The sequence below is a fragment of the Amblyomma mixtum genome, chromosome 3 (assembly GCF_055824585.1).
Source record: "Amblyomma mixtum isolate Tamu chromosome 3, ASM5582458v1, whole genome shotgun sequence".
Lineage (NCBI taxonomy): Eukaryota > Metazoa > Arthropoda > Arachnida > Ixodida > Ixodidae > Amblyomma > Amblyomma mixtum.
In genome coordinates this window covers 427,270,494-427,289,762 of record NC_143014.1, presented here as the reverse complement: position 1 = coordinate 427,289,762, position 19,269 = coordinate 427,270,494, and the positions used below count along the sequence as shown (strand labels likewise).

At 49.9% G+C, this 19,269-nt stretch overlaps 2 protein-coding genes across 2 annotated transcripts; one reads left to right on the top strand and one right to left on the bottom strand.

Annotated features, from left to right (window-relative positions):
* Nucleotides 1-2,336: 2,336 nt before the first annotated feature.
* On the top strand, nucleotides 2,337-3,170 carry LOC149357999 (vacuolar protein sorting-associated protein 4B-like). The gene has a single exon (XM_089576710.1). The coding sequence runs from the start codon at nucleotides 2,337-2,339 to the stop codon at nucleotides 3,168-3,170; it is 834 nt and encodes a 277-aa protein (XP_089432836.1).
* Nucleotides 3,171-17,928: 14,758 nt separating this feature from the next.
* LOC149357998 (vacuolar protein sorting-associated protein 4B-like) lies at nucleotides 17,929-18,885 on the bottom strand. The gene has a single exon (XM_089576709.1). It carries the CDS (start codon nucleotides 18,883-18,885, stop codon nucleotides 17,929-17,931), a length of 957 nt encoding a protein of 318 aa, XP_089432835.1.
* Nucleotides 18,886-19,269: the final 384 nt, after the last annotated feature.

The following is a 19,269-nucleotide window of genomic DNA, read 5'->3' as shown; positions in this document are numbered from 1 at the left end:
ATAGTCCAGAACTTTTTTGGGTTGTTTCGAAGGATATCGAGTAGGTCATTGCTGTAAAAGTTTTGTTTAGTGCTCTTAAGCAACTTGGTGTAATTTCGCAGGCAGCTAAAATATTTTTCCCATTTAGACGCTAAGTTGGAGCCCTTAGCTTCTCTAAATAATCGTTTTTTCTTATTGCACAGACTTCTTAAACAGTTGGTAAACCACGGTTTTCCGGGATCACCACGAATGCAAACGAGGGGTACATAAGATTAGGTTAAAGAGGTAATTTTATCTCTATACATGGACCAGTTATCATCAATAGACCTGAAAGAGGCAGTCTGTTCGAAGTGGAGAAGAAATTTGGCTAGGTCTTCATTGATTTTAGAAAAATTGGCTTTTTTGTAGTCGCGTATGTATTTCACTGAGCGTTGTCGTGGAGTGATGCGAACTGAAAAGTTGAAAAACACTATGCTATGATCGCTAAGACCGGCGATGGATGATAAAGACTGGATTAAATCAGGATTAGATGCAAGTGCAAGATCTAGGATGTTAGTGCCCCGAGTTGGTATTCTGACTGCTTGAGAGAGGTCAAACGAAAGAATAAGATCCAAAAATTCTCTGGAATGGCGGGAAGATGCGGTTAGATTGTCCCAATCGATGTCAGGGAAGTTAAAATCGCCGCGAACTATAAGGTTGGCTCTGGGAAACTGTTTATTTATGTCGAGCAGAATGGTACTTAGGTCGTCGATGAAGGAATGATTGGAGTCAGGTGCTCGGTAACATGCGATTATTATATTGGTGCAATGAGCAAGAGAAACGTTCACACAAATTATTTCGCTTTTACTATTGACTGCGACAGCAGAAGATACCAGAATACTTTTAACAAGAACCATCACGCCGCCTCCCCTACGCCCTGGTCTGTCACGGCGGAAACAAGTGAAGGATTGCTTATCTTGGAAAAGTTCGTCATTCAGTATATCAGGTGTGAGCCACGTTTCAGTAAAGATGGCAATATCTGTGCTGTTGTCTTGCAATATAGCTTCCACGGCTTCTTTCTTTCGAAAATAACTTCGGATATTTGTTAGTAAAACGGAAACTGATTTATCGATCGCGTCCGTACAGAAGAAAATATGGGGAAAAACCAGTAGTGGCTTGCGTTGCAGAGTTGTAGGCATATGTAACGAAAGCTAGAACGCGGTCCCAGTCTGAGTGATCGGCAGAAATGTACTTGGCGATCATGTCGCCGAGGATCCGGTTGAAGCGCTCGGTCATGCCGTTTGTCTGCGGATGGTACGAAGACGTCGTGCGGTGAACGATATGACACTCCTGTAGGAAAGCTTCCACGACGCCGGACAACAAGACGCGACCCCGGTCGCTGAGCAATTCCTGAGGTGCACCGTGACGAAGAATGATGTGCTGAAGTATGAAACCGGCTACGTCAGAGGCCGTCGCAGCTGGCAACGGGGCAGTTTCGGCATAGCGCGTGAGATGATCAATGGCGACGATGATCCAGCGGTGCCCTGGGGCAGTGCTGGGAAAAGGGCCATAAAGGTCGATTCCAACAGGGTCGAATGGCCGCGCCGGACACGGTAACGGTTGCAGAGGAGCAGGTGAGTGCGGTGGTGGGCTCTTGCGCCGCTGACATTCCAGACAAGAGCGTATGTACTGGCGGACAAAACGGTACATACCCCGCCAATAATACCGAAGGCGCAGGCGGGTAAAAGTTTTCAGCACACCGGCATGAGCACATAGCGGGTCGTCGTGATAACTGGCACAAATGGCGGAGCGGAGATGCCTGGGGATCACGAGCAGCCATTTGCGACCATCGGGGAGGTAGTTCCGACGGTACAGCAGCTGGTCACGCACGACAAAGTGATGAGCTTGACGACGGAGCGCTCGAGAAGGGAGGCGGGCTGATCGGTTGTCTAAGAAATCCAGAAGAGAAGTAATCCAATATATTTGCGCTGCTCAGAAGCCATATCAATAGTGTCAAGAGAAGGTGTGAGGCCGGAAATAGATGGCGAGTCAGGCTCAGAGGTCACAGGGGAGCGCGAGAGAGCGTCGGCGTCGGAGTGTTTACGACCGGAACGATAAATGACTCGAATGTCGTAATCTTGTAAACGCAGAGCCCAACGAGCGAGGCGGCCACATGGATCTTTGAGTGACGACAGCCAACAAAGGGCATGGTGATCTGTAATTACATTGAACGGGTGCCCATATAAATAAGGACGAAATTTTGTGATCGCCCAAATAATCGACAAACATAATCGCCAAGAGAGTTGGGGTTTGCTGCCCCAGCGGCTAGCGCCGATGAAGGAGAGGAAGAAGACGAAGAAGACGGCACCGCGGGCAGGATGGCCGAGCTGGAGTCGCTGATGAAGAAAGCCCAGGAACAGGCTCTCCGGGCGGTGCGTGCCGAAGTGGTCGAAGGCAACCTCAGCAAGGCGGTCACTCTCTACGCGCTGGCTGGCGGGATCTACCTGGAAGCACTGCGAGAGGTACGGGTCCGCTGCACCAGCTGCATGAGTCGGCTGCGGGAGCTGAAGGACTACGCGACGCCTTGTCGCCCCGCTCCTGCCATCGAGGAGGGCGCTGAAGTTGCAACTGCTGGCAGGCCGGACGACGCCGATTCGGGATCAGACGAGGACGAGGAAGAGGCGGCCCTGTTCAAGCGCCCAGACTATGAGATGATCTGTCACTTGGAAGGAGTGCTCGTCCTCGGAAAGTCCTCTTACAGCCCTTGCAGCGATATTGGCCTTGTGGGGCTGGTGCCTAAGGTCCTCCGTCAGGCGGGCCTGGCTCCCTGCCGGACGCGCCGACGATCACGCTCGCCCGAGCGCCGGCTCGTGCGAAAGGTGCTGCTCTATGGCCCGTCGGCCACAGGCAAGACGTGCCTGGTGAGCGCCATCGCGGCGCACAGCTCCGGGGCCACGGTATACTACGTGTCCACGCCCATGCTGCTCAGCAGGTGTCGCCTGCGTGGCGACGTCGTGCTGGCGCACTTGCTGTTCGACGACGCCCTGCGCCGGGCCCCGTGCGTGCTCTTCTTCGACGACCTGGACGCCCTCTGCGGCCTCCCGAAGTCCCCGAGGGACCAGGAGCGGCTTCGCGCGCTCAAGTGTGCCTGGCTGGAGCGCGTGACTCGGCTGCCGCCTGCAAGGGGGGCTCGGGCCCCGCTGTGCTCGTGATGGGCATGGTCAACAACCCGTGGCTTCTGGACGACGACGTGCGCACCCAGTTCGAACTCGTCCTGTACTCGCCCCTGCCGCACGAGGCCGACCGGCTGCGCCTGCTCAGGCAGCTGGTGTTTAACCCCAAATCTCTTTCTTACAGCTGTTATGATTATTATTATTGTTCACTTTGTTGTTTACCTCTGTACCCTTCTTGAATGTATTCCTTTGTAGGTTGAATGCCATGCTAATTTTATTCACTGGTTTTTTTCTCAATAATGAAGGGTTTCGTGACTTGTGTGCTTTCTCATTGCATCTCATTTATTGTTTTTCATTCAATTTATTCTTAGGTTTTGCAGTCACTGATGGCTCTAATTAGTTGTCACACGCTATATGCTATGTCTTGTAGAGGTCTCGCACCTAGACAGCTGAGCTAGCTGGTTTTATCCAGGAAGTCACATTGCGTGCAAGTTCACACTATTCTTGCTGTAGCCAGTATCTAGCTTGAAACTGATGCTTTCCCCATGCATTTCAAGGTGCGATTGATGTCGAGGTGGTTGCATACCAGGAAAAATATTTCAGCTCATCCTGCTGTCAAGAATTTTCAAGGAACACAATTAACTTTTTTAGGACCTCCTACCTCATTGGGTTTGCTTTTCTCGGATTGGCTGCAGGTGTAACAGTCATGATCGTAGGGCACGGCAGGTGTGCAATTTGTGCGTTTTTGAACAGTGCGAAATATTGCTGCTTTGGCTGCGAGAACTGTGCTGCATCTTTAATACTATAACATTATGGTCCCAAATCAAGGTGCATTTTTCTCATCTTTGGTCGGTGACGACACAAAAGGGTCTGCCATACAGGTATGGGCGGAACTTACCGGCGGCCCAGACTACTGCCAAACATTCTTTTTCAATGGTAGAGTAGTTCAACTCAGCGCGTGACAGTGCGCGGCTGGCGTGGAAATTACTTCGTCGACACCGTCTTGCCGCTGGACTAGAACGGCGGCAAGACCGATGTTACTGGCATCCGTATGTATCTCCGTGTCGGCATCTTCGTCAAAATGCGCCAGGATTTGCGGAGGATGGAGTTGGCGTCGTGACTCGTCGAATTCGTTGTCCTAGGAAATTGATGCGTCAGCCCGGGTTATGAGCGTCAGAGGGTTGGCGATCTGGGCGAAGTTTTGAAAGAAGAGACGATAGTAGGAGTACAGGCCCCGGAAATGTCTTTCTGCTTTTTTGTGGGCGGGTACCGGAAAGGCAGCAACGGCAGCAAGCTTCTCTGGGTCAGCTCGGATTCCGTCAGCAGTAATGACGTGCCCGAGAAATTTCAATTCGGTGACATCAAAGTGACATTTTTGTGGTTTGAGGGAGAGATTGGCGGATCGAACAGGTTCGAGGACAGTTCTGAGGCGGTAAAGATGTTCCGCGAACGTTGCGGAAAAATAGATGACATCATCAAGATAAGCAAAACCTGTCTGCCACTTCAGACTTGTGAGGACGGTGCCCATCATTCTTTTGATCCTGGCAGGAGCTCAGCAGAGCCCGAATTGGAGCACGCGAAATTCGTAGAGCCCGTCCGGTGTTACGAAGGAGATTTTCTCACGGTGCCTATCGCCAACTTCTACCTGCCAATAACCACTCCTGAGGCAGACCAAAGAGAAGTACTTGTCTTGGCGAAGTCGGTCGAGGAAGTCGTCGATACGCGGCAACGGATACACTTCGTTCTTGGTCACACTGGCCGCATTTGTTTTTCCAGTCCCGAACTACTTGCTGACAGGTCTCGGCTTCCGCTCTGACAGGAAACAGCCCCATGTTCACATGACCTACTTGCCATAGGCTGCTTTCGAAATCGACGCGAGAGCCGGGCTCCCCGTTGGTTACCGCAGAAGGACGCTATCATCTGCTAGCAGACGACGTAAGCCACGGCCACCACGACGCCGATGCAACGCCGTGCGCTCGATCATGATACTGAGTCGATTTAAAGACTATACTGTCAGTTTAGCGTAGGTGCATTACAGAACTCAGCTTTGGAGTTATGCTCGCCGCTACTTCTTGCGGTGAAGTTCGCACAAAGTAGCCCAACTCGTTGCGGATAGGCAGATAGACGAAAGCCTTCGCAAAAATGTTGACAACGAGCTCTATAGCTGCTCCAGTATACGAGTGGTTCACCTGCGATGCTTTCAGGTAAGCGTACAGACAGCATGTCGCAAAACAAGCGAACAAGAACCTTTTGACGACACGAGCAAACAGTACGTGCTCTCAGCTCCGAACGCGCGACCGTGTGCGGTGGATTTCAAGCAAATAAACGAAGATGCAAGAACAAAAACTCTTACGATGACTCAAAGAGCAGCTACGGATCTCATGTGAAGGTTTAACGCATGATATCGTCCTCCAGGAACACGAGAAGTACGCAAAATGCACACGGAGTCTAACACAATATGGCTGCCAGCACAGTGCGCAGCTGTCGTCTGCTTCCTTTCCCGCAGCCCCAAGTAGCCCACGGACTGCCATTGGCTAAAAACGAAAGCGTTACTATGGCGATGCAGGCAGGTGGGCGGAGCTTTCGGGCTTCCCGAGAAAAACAAATACCGGACTTGAGTCCGCAAGTAGTCCCGGACAGTCCCGGACTCGAGTCCGGTATTTGTTTTTCTCGGGCAGCCCGAAAGCTCCGCCCACCTCCCTGCATCGCCATAGCAACGCGTTCGTTTTTAGCTTATGGCAGTCCGCGGGCTGCTTGGGGCTGCTGAGAAGGCTCCAGACGATAGCTGCGCGCCGCACTAGCAGCCATATTGAGTTAGACTCCGTGTGCATTTTGAGTGCTTTTCGTGTTCTTGGAGGTCGATATCATCCGTTAAACCTTCACATGAGCTCCGTAGCTCCTCTCTGAGCCATCGCAAAACTTTTTGTTCTTGCATCTTCGTTTATTTTCTTGAAATCCACCGGACACGGACGCGCGTTCGAAGCTGCGAGCGCGTATTGTTTGCTTGTGTCGTCAAGAGGTCCTTGTTTGCTTGTTTTGCGACATGCTGTCTGTACGCTTGCCTGAAAACATCGCAGGTGAACCACTCGTATACTGGAGCAGCTATAGAGCTTGTTGTCAACATTTTTGCGAAAGCTTTCGTCTGTCTACCTATCCACAACGAGTTGGGCTATTTTGTACGAACTTCTCCGCAAGCATTAGCGGCGAGCATACCTCCAAAGCTGAGTTCTGTAATGCACCTACGCTAAGCTGACAGTACAGTCTTTAAATCGACTCAGTATCATGATCGAGTGCACGGCGTTGCTTCGGCGTCGTGGTGGCCGTGGCTTGCGTCGTCTGCTAGCAGATGACAGCGTCCTTGTACGGTAACCGAGCGGGAGCCAGGCTCTGGCGCCGAGTTCGAAAGCAGCCTATGGCAAGTAGGTCATGTGAACATGAGGCTGTTTCCTGTCAGAGCGGAAGCCGAGACCTGTCAGCAAGTAGTCCGGGACTGGGAAAACAAATGGGCGCACTGTTAACACGTTCGCTGCGTAGCCCCTTATCAATGTTTTGATCTCTGTGCATCGTGGCCCACCGGTGGGTCACCTGACGCTTCCTTCGGGTGCGGCGTGACACACCGGTGGGGCACACTACTGAACTTATTCTTCCACCTGCTGAAAGATGGCTCTGCTGGCATTTTCGGTGGTCATAGCTTGTGCGGGCTACTTGAAACATGTATGCTAGCGCAGAAAGTCATCGCGTGGTTCACTTGGCCCGTGCATTTCCAGTAAGTTGCTTTACCTGGGGACGTATTTTAAAATATCCGTTGTACATTTTTCGTTCCGTTTCGCGTGACATAAGGGTGAAGGAATCATCAGAAGAAAGCAGCAGTCGACCAATAACTGAAATGAAAGGCACGCGGATACTCGCGTTGACGATAGCCTTCGCCATTCGTTGCGTGTCCCGGTTCAATATTGGCTGCAAGGTGCGTCCAATAGTGAGGTCCGGTTGGCAATGAGCCAATAGTCAGGTCGCTTCCCACGGACGTTTGAATGACATGGCTAAGTAATCGAACAATAATGCCCTGACGTAGAGGACCAAATGGATCATAAAAACAAAAAGGATAATGCATCCATGTAGCGTACGGCAACTGGAGAATTTATCGACTCATTTATTAGCGCTACTCTGCTCGCTTCATCCCCAGTGAACGCTACTGAAACACGTTCTCAAGGATGTCCTTGAAAAACGGCGCCTTTTCTATCTACAAAATTTCTGTTTTATGTATCTAGAGCGCGGTCATGAGTTTCGGTCGTTGTGGTCCGAACGAGTGCCTCTGGCTCTCGCGCCTTCGATTCTTCTTTCTTTTCCTGGGCATGCACAAGTTTCCACAATTAAGAGTTTGCGTTTTGAAGCCGTTGACTGCTACGTTTACTAACCCACCGGCCAAGTCCCCTTTGTGGGGCAACGCGTTGTAACCCTGCGTTTCAACATTCACTAAGCACCAAGACTCAAGAACAAGACCTCAAACTCGACATTTTATTGAAGTACTTCCAGAATAATTTTCCGAAAAAAAGAACAGGTCAATCACAGGATCTGCAACTGAACGTCTTACGTGCCACCAGCTCACGATGTCTAAAGCGTAGCCTATGTTCAGGAGTTCTGCTCGTATTTTGGGCTGCCGTGTGTCCCGGCGGATCCGCTTCCAACGCAGGGACTTTTAAGGCGGAAGCTTTTAATGTCTCATCGTTGTAAGCAGCAGTTGTCGAAGGAAAATGTCACATATTTCAATTGGTGGAAACGGTCGTGACGTCACAGTGCGCGAATTGCAAACGGGGCCAATTGCACTTTGGCTAGTAACCATACAACCAATTGAAGGGATCGTATAGTGATGCTCCAAGTAAGTGGGCCTGAGCTTAGTTAATTGCTTAATTGCCTAATTAGCCTAATTAGCTTTACTAGTCTGGCCATATAAATAAAAGCGATTAAGAAATTGGTCGAGCACAGGAATCGAACCCCGGTCTTCGGCGTGAAAGACGAGCACGCTATCCACTCCGCCATTCCAGCTCGATGGTTTGGAATGAACAAAGGCGCGTCTAGTGAATACGGTGTCTTCACTCACTCTCATCCTCCTCCATTCGCTTCCGGCGAGGTTTAGGTGTCCACCGACAAATGAGAGACAGATACATTTTCTTTCCTCAAAAACCAATTTACCGACGAGCGAGGCGTAGAACCGAATGGGCGATGGCGTTCTATGGACTCCTTGGCAGCATTGCAAGACGCTGTCGCGTTCCACTCTTAGGGGCGAAGCTTAACATCTTAACCACACAACAGTGACCACACTTTAGGTCAAAAAAGTGCCCCTCTGAATTTTGACGGGTGTCCACCGAGATATGTGAGACAGTTACTGCGTAATTTCCTTTCCTCAAATACAATTTTCATTTTCTTCATTACGGCTCCTCTTTATCTATCTTCTTTCACTCCCACCTTCCTTCCTCTACGGTCCGGTTCAGGTGTCCACCGAGATGACAGAATTACTGCGCCATTTTCTTTCCTCAAAAACCGTTGCGTTCAAAGGGCAAGGCATCGCTCCGAACGGGTGGTGGCGTTCCGTGGACTCCCTGGCAGCGCTACAACGCGCTGTCGCGTTCCACTCCTAAAGGCGAAGCTTAAGCGTCATTAATTAGCAGTTAATTAGCATTGAGGCATTAATCAGTAATTAACAAGTAATTAGTGATTTGCCATCACTTAGTAATTAGTACTCAAATATATGTGACGCCACCAGTGCCACAGAAACAGCGAAGGTGGCGCGCAAAACGCTTCCGCCTCTACCCTCTTTAGACAGTCAAAGTGCCCCCTGAATTTTCTTTTGGTTTTCTGTACCTCCGTCGAATTTTTGACAGTCCATCACAATTTTGGAATGTTCGTAAAAAATGGAAAGCACAAGGATGAGGACCACGAGGCTTGGCACTGAGAGTGAGCCAAGTTATTGCGAATAGGACAGGCTAATTCTTCAGCTGACCTCTTGCACACATTGTGAGCGCTTTTCAAAAGTACGTTGCGCATGTGGAAAGCGCCCGAACAAAAGGCTGGAGCTGGTAGCTGGAACATTTTCTGCGCCGTTTCCTGATAGCCGTCAGCTTTACCATCAGAAGCATTGCAAGCGCCAATGACAATAAATAGAGGCACGCTTTATATCTCTACCGCCATCTGTGATATGATAGTCGAAACGCATTTATATGCACTTGTGGAAGCATATCGTCGCCGCACTGCAAGAAACGCCTCGTTGTTTCTGCCAGCACGGCTGGACTGCGTTGCGTGACCCACCAGTGGGCCACGACGCAGTGAACGCGTTAAGCTCCCCGTAGTCGACGCAGAATCGCACTCCTCCGTCTTTCTTCTTCACGATGACGACAGGAGACGACCGCGGACTGCTTGACGGTTGGATGACGCCGTCTGTGCGCACCTCTGTGACCTGTGTTTGGATAGCATCTCGCTCACGAGGTGACTAATGATAGAGCTGCTGATTGATCGGCCGAGCTCCTTCATAAGTGATAATACGGTGTTTAACTATCGGTGTTTGTCGCACTTTAGACGACGACGTGACACACGCACCAAACTCCAGCAAGAGGTCCTGGAGTTGCCTTTTTTGAGCGGGTGGAAGGCCTGGATTTATGGCGACGTCGTTTACCGCTACTGCGTCAGCTCCAGCTGTGCCCTCTTCGCAAGCAAAGCATTTGGCCACTTCCTGAACATGGCCGGCATAAGCGATGGCTGTGCCCGGAACAGATGTCGATGGTCATTGCAGAAGTTGGTTACAAGGACCTCTCTTCAACCGTTATGAAGGCAGCCAAGGCATCGTGTAACCGCAATCCCCTTAGTGAGTACGAGGGAGACATTCCCAAGCAGCACAACCCCATTGCTCGAACGTCGGGCAATTGTTGGCAAAAATTGGCAAGAACATCGGTCCTACACTGACATTTGGGCCGAGCGCTACCACTTTGACACATTGGCCCTACTTTCATGCCAGTTTAGGGCCAACGTACGTCCGACCAAGCGGCAAACGCAGGCCCGGCTTTCGTTCTGCTTTCAAACATTGGTATCGAACTTTGGAATAATGTTATCCAGCTTTCGAATAATGTTATCCAGCTTTCGAGCATTGGTATCATGCTTTCGAAAATTGGCACATGCAATATGACCCACTCGCCAATGACCGGCACTGTGGATGTACCATTCTGTATAGCAAATATTCATAATGTGGCGGCCAATGAATGCCTGAAAAAAGACCCTTTTATTGCATCGAGTTTCAAGAACCACGCATTTAGCGCACGCGGGATGGCTTGCGCTGCAACCACCCTGGGGACTAAAGAAAGGGGGGCCAAGAGCGTGGGGGCACAGGCTATGGGAAAATCATTTAATTTAAAGTTTCTTGGTGCTGATCATTCAGATTGGACAACGCAGCTCGGCAAACCGCTGTGGCACGGCTAAAGCATCCATACAGTACTTAACGGAGCTGTCCTCCAGCGAACTGATGAGTCATATCCGAAGTAATCGTTGCCCTCCTCTTGCAAGAGGACTGTTGCACTGCATTCAAACAAATTCCTCCGCCAGCTCTTGCACGATGACCTCACGATGTGTTGAGCCAGCAAAGAGATCCATGATGTCATGATAAGCCTAATTATGGCCGTCAGAGGACAAAAACAAAAATTATTAAATAACACTGAATTTTGGGAGACGCAGTCTGCGTGAAGACACTAGCAACATATTTTGCAGGATAATTTTCAATTTATGCTTAAGAACAAACACCACATTAGTTGCACAAAGTGGAATTTAATTTAGTAAACTTCCCTTGGACCAAATGGATCATTTTTATTTTAATGCGCCGTGTCGCACCCCCTTGAACACATTCACTGAGGCAAAAGCAAATTAATGTGATATTGAAAAGAGATTAATCTATTATTTTGTTTTGATATCATAACTCGTATCTCTAAATTGTGAGCTAATTTTTTATTCAAGTAGAGATGCACAGATTGTAGCATCTCTCCCACATGGACAGATCATTTTTTTAAAGGGGTTAAAAATATGGCTTCCAATTCCCTGCGAAATACGCCGAACGCAAGAAACTCAGGGCACCTTTGTTTGTTTAATTTTTTTTTAATCCACGTATACCAACGTATACCAACCGTATACCAAGATACCGCATACCAAGGTAAGAGACGTATACCAAGATAAAACTTGGTATACCAAGTTTTATGTTGGTATACGTCTGCAAGTTAATGTGTTTTTGGGTGTAAATGTTGTTTTGACTACGTGCGGCTTTATTTTTCAGGGAGGAAAAGAGAACGAGCCAAAACACGAGGAGGACTTCTGAGTACTTACTCTCATTACGAAATGTCTGGCTTGGCGTCGTGCGCAGGGTAAATGTGCCCGAATGGTAAGAGCTTCATACTTCGTCTTTGGCGAGATGAGCTCACCAAACATTCACTGCTTTGTCAAAGAGCGGGTTTGAATTCATGTGCACCTGAGATCGAATGCATTCGGTAAAACGTTTGTCAGTTACCGCTTATGCACGACAGGAATCAGAACCGCTGAATATATTTTCCACTCCAGACCAGTTGGTAAGAATATGTGTGATACTTCCGTACTGTTTCTGTTTGGCTTCCACACTTGCAAACGGAATAGAAAATCCGCAATTTCTGGCTAAAGCCTTTGCCCAAGTTGTCTCTTTATGAAAACAGGGCATTATTCTGGACTATCATACAAGTGTTTTTGTGTGGTTTTCAAGTCGCTGTTTCGAATCCCATATAACACGCATGCGAGGCGACTAAGATACACTGCTGGATTAAAAAAAATTAAAAAAACAAAGGTGCCCTGAGTTTCTTGCGTTCAGCGTATTTCGCAGGGAATCGGAAGCCATATTTTTAACCCCTTTAAAAAAATGATCTGTCCATGTGGGAGAGATGCTACAATCTGTGCATCTCTACTTGAATAAAAAATTAACTCACAATTTAGAGATACGAGTTTTGATATTAAAACAAAATAATAGATTAATCTCTTTTCAATATCACATTAATTTGCTTTTGTCTCAGTGAATGTGTTCAAGGGGGTGCGACACGGCGCATTAAAATAAAAATGAACCATTTGGTCCAAGGGAAGTTTAGTAAATTAAATTCCACTTTGTGCAACTAATGTGGTGTTTGTTCTTAAGCATAAATTGAAAATTATCCTGCAAAATATGTTGCTAGTGTCTTCACGCAGACTGCGTCTCCCAAAATTCAGTGTTATTTAATAATTTTTGTTTTTGTCCTCTGACGGCCATAAATAGGCTTATCATAACATCATGGATCTCTTTGCAGGCTCAACACATCGTGAGGTCATCGTGCAAGAGCTGGCGGAGGAATTTGTTAGAATGCAGTGCAACAGTCCTCTTGCAAGAGGAGGGCAACGATTACTTCGGATATGACTGATCAGTTCGCTGGAGGACAGCTCCGTTAAGTACTGTATGGATGCTTTAGCCGTGCCACATCGGTTTGCCGAGCTGCGTTGTCCAACCTGAATGATCAGCACCACGAAACTTGAAATTAAATGATTTTCCCATAGCCTGTGCCCCCACGCTCTTGGGCCCCCCTTTCTTTAGTCCCCAGGCTGGTGGCAGCGCAAGCCATCTTGCGTGCGCTAAAAGCGTGGTTCTTGAAACTCGATGCAATAAAAGGGTCTTTTTTCAGGAATTCATTGGCCGCCACATTATGAATATTTGCTATGCAGAATGGTACATCCACAGTGCCGGTCATTGGCGAGTGGATCATATTGCATGTGGCAATTTTCGAAAGCGTGTTACCAATGCTCGAAAGCTGGATAACATTATTCGAAAGCTGGATAACATTATTCCAAAGTTCGATACCAATGTTTGAAAGCAGAACGAAAGCCGGGCCTTCGTTTGCCGCTCGGTCGGTCGTACGTTGGCCCTAAACTGGCATGAATGTAGGGCCAATGTGTCAAAGTGGTAGCGCTCGCCCCAAATGTCAGTGTAGGACCGATGTTCTTGCCAATTTTCGCCAACAATTGCCCGACGTTCGACCAATGGTGTTGTGCTGCTTGGGAATGTCTCCCTCGTACTCACTAAGGGGATTGCGGTTACACGATGCCTTGGCTGCCTTCATAACGGTTGAAGAGAGGTCCTTGTAACCAACTTCTGCAATGAGCATCGACATCTGTTCCGGGCACAGCCATCGCTTATGCCGGCCATGTTCAGGAAGTGGCCAAATGCTTTGCTTGCGAAGAGGGCACAGCTGGAGCTGACGCAGTAGCGGTAAACGACGTCGCCATAAATCCAGGCCTTCCACCCGCTCAAAAAAGGCAACTCCAGGACCTCTTGCTGGAGTTTGGTGCGTGTGTCACGTCGTCGTCTAAAGTGCGACAAACACCGATAGTTAAACACCGTATTATCACACATGAAGGAGCTCGGCCGATCAATCAGCAGCTCTATCATTAGTCACCTCGTGAGCGAGATGCTATCCAAACACAGGTCACTGAGGTGCGCACAGACGGCGTCATCCAACCGTCAAGCAGTCCGCGGTCGTCTCCTGTCGTCATCGTGAAGAAGAAAGACGGAAGAGTGCGATTCTGCGTCGACTACGGGGAGCTTAACGCGTTCACTGCGTCGTGGCCCACTGGTGGGTCACGCAACGCAGTCCAGCCGTGCTGGCGGAAACAACGAGGCGTTTCTTGCAGTGCGGCGACGATATGCTTCCACAAGTGCATGAAAATGCGTTTCGACTATCATATCACAGATGGCGTTAGAGATATAAAGCGCGCCTGTATTTATTGTCATTGGCGCTTGCAATGCTTCTGATGATAAAGCTGACGGCTATCAGGAAACGGCGCAGAAAATGTTCCAGCTACCAGCTCCAGCCTTTTGTTCGGGCGCTTTCCACATGCGCAACGTACTTTTGAAAAGCGCTCACAATGTGTGCAAGAGGTCAGCTGAACAATTAGCCTGTCCTATTCGCAATAACTTGGCTCACTCTCAGTGCCAAGCCTCGTGGTCCTCATCCTTGTGCTTTCCATTTTTTACGAACATTCCAAAATTGTGATGGACTGTCAAAAATTCGACGGAGGTACGGAAAACCAAAAGAAAAGTCCCTGCGTTGGAAGCGGATCCGCAGGGACACACGGGAGCCCAAAATACGAGCAGAACTCCTGAACCGAGGCTAGGCTTTAGACATCGTGAGCTGGTGGCACGTAAGACGTTCAGTTGCAGATACTGTGATTTGAACTGTTTTTATTTTTTCGGAAAATTATTCTGGAAGTACTTCAATAAAATGTCGAGTTTGAGATCTTGTTCTTGAGTCTTGGTGCTTAGTGAATGCTGAAACGCAGGGTTCCGAGGCGTTGCCCCAGAAAGGGGAGCTGGCCGGTGGGTTTGTAAACGTAGCAGTCAACGGCTTCAAAACGCAAACTCTTTATTGTGGAAATTTGTGCATGCCCAGGAAAAGAAAGAAGAATCGAAGGCGCGAGAGCCAGAGGCACTCGTTCGGACCACAACAACCGAAACTCTTGACCGCGCTCTAGTTATATAAAGCAGAAATTTTGTAGATAGAAAAGGCGCCGTTTTTCAAGGACATCCTTGAGAACGTGTTTCAGTAGCGTTCACTGGGGATGAAGCGAGCAGAGTAGCATTAATAAATGAGTTTATAAATTCTCCATTTGCCGTACGCTACAAGGATCCATTATCCATTTGTTTTTATGATCCATTTGGTCCTCTACGTCAGGGCATTATTGGTCGATTACTTAGCCATGCCGTTCAAACGTCCGTGGGAAGCGACCTGACTATTGGCTCATCGGCAACCGGACCTCACTATTGGATGCACCTTCCAGCCAATATTGAACCGGAGAACGCAACGAATGGCGAAGGCTATCGTCAACGCGAGTATCCGCCTGCCTTTCATTTCTGTGATTGGTCGACTGCTGCTTTCTTGTGATGATTCTTTCACCCCTATGTCACGCGAAACGGAGCGGAAAATGTACAACGGATATTTTAATATACGGCCCCAGGTAAAGCAACTTACTGGAAATGCACGGGCCAAGTGAACCACGCGATGACTTTCTGCGCTAGCATACATGTTTCAAGTCGCCCGCACAAGTTATGACCACCGAAAATGCCAGTAGACCATCTTTCAGCAGGTGGAAGAATAAGTTCAGTAGTGTGCCCCACCGGTGTGTCACGCCGCACCCGAGGGAAGCATCAGGTGACCCACCGGTGGGCCACGACGAAGAGATCAAAACTTTGATAAGGGGCTACGCAGCGAACGTGTTAACAGTGGCTGCATTTGTTTTTCAGTCCCGGACTGTCCGGGACTACTTGCGGACTCAAGTCCGGTATTTGTTTTTCTCGGGAAGCCCGAAAGCTCCGCCGACCTGCCTGCATCGCCATAGTAACGCGTTCGCTTTTCTCCAATGGCAGTCCGTGGGCTACTTGGGGCTGCGGTAAAGGCAGCAGACGACAGCTGCGCGCTGCGCTGGCAGCCATACTGTGTTAGACACCGTGTGCATTTTGCGTACTTCTCGTGCTCCTGCAGGACGATATCATGCGTTAAACCTTCACATGAGCTCCGTAGCTGCTCTTTGAGTCATCGTAAGACTTTTTTTCTTGCATCTTCGTTTATTTTTTTGAAATCCACCGCACACGGACGCGCGTTCGGAGCTGAGAGCACGTACTGTTTGCTCGTGTCGTTAAGAGGTTCTTGTTCGCTTGTTTTGCGACATGCTGTCTGTACGCTTACCGGAAAGCATCGCAGGTGAACCACTCGTATACTGGAGCAGCTATAGAGCTTGTTGTCAACATTTTTGCGAAGGCTTTCGTCTATCTGCCTATCCGCAACGAGTTGGGCTACTTTGTGCGAACTTCGCCGCAAGAAGTAGCGGCGAGCATACCTCCGAAGCTGAGTGTTGTAATGCACCTACGCTAAGCTGACAGTACAGTCTTTAAATCGACTCAGTATCATGATCGAGCGCACGCCGTTGCTTCGGCGTCGTGGTGGCCGTGGCTTGCGTCGTCTGCTAGCAGATGGCAGCGTCCTTGTACGGTAACCAAGGAGGAGCCCGGCTCTGGCGCCGAGTTCGAAAGCAGACTATGGCAAGTCGGTCATGTGAACATGAGGGTGTTTCCTGTCAGAGCGGAAGCCGGGACCTGTCAGCAAGTAGTTCGGGACTGGAAAAACAAATGCGGCCAGTGTGACCAAGAATGACGTGTACCCGCTGCCGCGTATCGATGACTTCGTCGAACGGCTTCGCCAAGCCAAGTACTTCTCTTTGGTCGGCCTCAGGAGTGGTTATTGGCAGGTAGAAGTTGGCGAGAGGGACCGTGAGAAAATCTCATTCATACACCGGACGGGCTCTAGGAGTTTCGCATGCTCAAATTCGGGCTCTGCTGAGCTCCTGCCAGGATCAAAAGAATGATGGGCACCGTCCTCACAGGTCTGAAGTGGCAGACATGTTTTGCTTATCTTGATGATGTCATCATTTTTTCCGCAACGTTCGGGGAACATCTTCACCGCCTCAGAACAGTCCTCGAAACCGTTCGATCCGCCAAACTCTCCCTCAAACCACAAAAATGTCCCTTTCGTTTCACCGAATTGAAGTTTCTCGGGCACGTCATTACTGCTGACGGAATCCGAGCTGACCCAGAGAAGCTTGCTGCCGTTGCTGCCTATCCGGTACCCGCCCACAAAAAAGCAGTCAGATGTTTCCTAGGCCTGTACTCCTACTATCGTCGCTTCTTTCAAAACTTCGCCCAGATCGCCAAACCTCTGACGCTCCTAACCCTGGCTGACGCATCAATTTCCTGGGACAACGAATTCGACGAGTTACGACGCCAACTCCATTCTCCGCAAATACTGGCGCATTTTGACGAAGATTCCGACACGGAGATACATACGGATGCCAGTAACATCGGTCTTGCCGCCGTTCTAGTCCAGCGGCAAGACGGTGTCGACGAAGTAATTTCCCACGCCAGCCGCGCACTGGCACGCGCTGAGTTGAACTACTCTACCATTGAAGAAGAATGTTTGGCAGTAGTCTGGGCCGCCGGTAGGTTCCGCCCATACTTGTATGGGAGACCGTTTTGTGTCGTCACCGACCAAAAATGAGAAAAATGCACCTTGATTTGGGACCATAATGTTATAGTATTAAAGATGCAGCACAGTTCTCGCAGCCAAAGCAGCAATATTTCGCACACCTGCCGTGCCCTGCGATCATGACTGTTACACCTGCAGCAAATCCGAGCAGTATTTAATGCATGTTAATGCAAAGCCAATGAGGTAGGAGGTCCTAAAAAAGTTAATTGTGTTCCTTGAAAATTCTTGACAGCAGGATGAGCTGAAATATTTTTCGTGGTATGCAACCACCTTGACATCAATCGCACCTTGGAATGCATGGTGAAAGCATCAGTTTCAAGCTAGATACTGGCTACAGCAAGAATAGTATGAACTTGCACGCAATGTGACTTCCTGGATAAAACCTGCTAGCGCAGCTGTCTAGGTCCAAGAGATCTCTACAACACATAGCATAAAGCGTGTGACGACTAATTAGAGCCATCAGTGACTGGAAAACATAAGAATAAAGTGAATGAAAAACAATAAATGAAATGCAATGAGAAAGCACAGAAGTCACGAAACCCTTCATTATTAAAAAAAAAAAACAGGGAATGAAATTAGCACGGCATTCAACCTACAAAGGAATACATTCAAGAAGGGTACAGAGGTAAACAACAAAGTGCACAATAATAATAATCATCACAGCTGTAAGAAAGAGAGTTGGGGTATCACACCAGCTGCCTGAGCAGGCGCAGCCGATCGGACTCGTGCGGCAGGGGCGAGTACAGGACGGGCTCGAACTGAGTGCGCACGTCGTCGTCCAGAAGCCACGGGTTGTTGACCACGCCCATCTCGAGCACAGCGGGGCCCGAGCCCCCCTTGGCCGGCGGCAGCCGAGTCACGCGCTCTAGCCAGGCACACTTGAGCGCGCGAAGCCGCTCCTGGTCCGTCGGGGACTTCGGGAGGCCGCAGAGGGCGTCCAGGTCGTCGAAGAAGAGCACGCACGGGGCCCGGCGCAGGGCGTCGTCGAACAGCAAGTGCACCAGCACGGCTTCGCCACGCAGGCGACACCTGCTGAGCAACATGGGCATGCACACGTAGTAGACCGTGGCCCCGGAGCTGCGCGCCACGATGGCGCTCACCAGGCACGTCTTGCCTGCGGCCGACGGGCCGTAGAGCAGCACCTTTCGCTCGGGCCGGCGCTCGGGAGAGCGTGATCGTCGTCGCGAACGGCAGGGAGCCAGGCCCGCCTGACGGAGGACCTTAGGCACCAGCCCCACAAGGCCAATATCGCTGCAAGGGCTGTACGAGGTCTTTCCGAGGACGAGCACTCCTTCCAAGTGACAGATCATCTCATAGTCTGGGCGCTTGAACAGGGCCGCCTCTTCCTCGTCCTCGTCTGATTCCGAATCGGACTCGTCCGGCTTGGCAGCAGTTGCACCTTCAGCGCCCTCCTCGATGGCAGGAGCGGGGCGACAAGGCGTCGCGTAGTCCTTCAGCTCCCGCAGCCGACTCATACAGCTGGTGCAGCGGACCCGTACCTCTCGCAGTGCTTCCAGGTAGATCGCGCCAGCCAGCGCGTAGAGAATGACCGCCTTGCTGAGGTTGCCTTCGACCACTTCGGCACGCACCGCCCGGAGAACCTGTTCCTGGGCTTTCTTCATCAGCGACTCCAGCTCGGCCATCCTGCCTGCGGTGCCGTCTTCTTCGTCTTCTTCCTCTCCTTCATCGGCGCTAGCCGCTGGGGCAGCAAACCCCATCTCTCTTGGCGATTATGTTTGGAGATTATTTGGGCGATCACAAAATTTCGTCCTCATCTGCATGGGCGCCCGTTCAAAGTAATTACTGATCACCATGCCATTTGTTGGCTGTCGTCGCTCAAAGATCCATCTGGCCGCCTCGCTCGTTGGGCTCTGCGTTTACAAGATTACGACATTCGAGTCATTTATCGTTCCGGTCGTAAACACTCCGACGCCGACGCTCTCTCGCGCTCCCCTGTGACCTCTGAGCCTGACTCGCCATCTATTTCCGGCCTCACACCTTCTCTTGACACTATTGATATGGCTTCT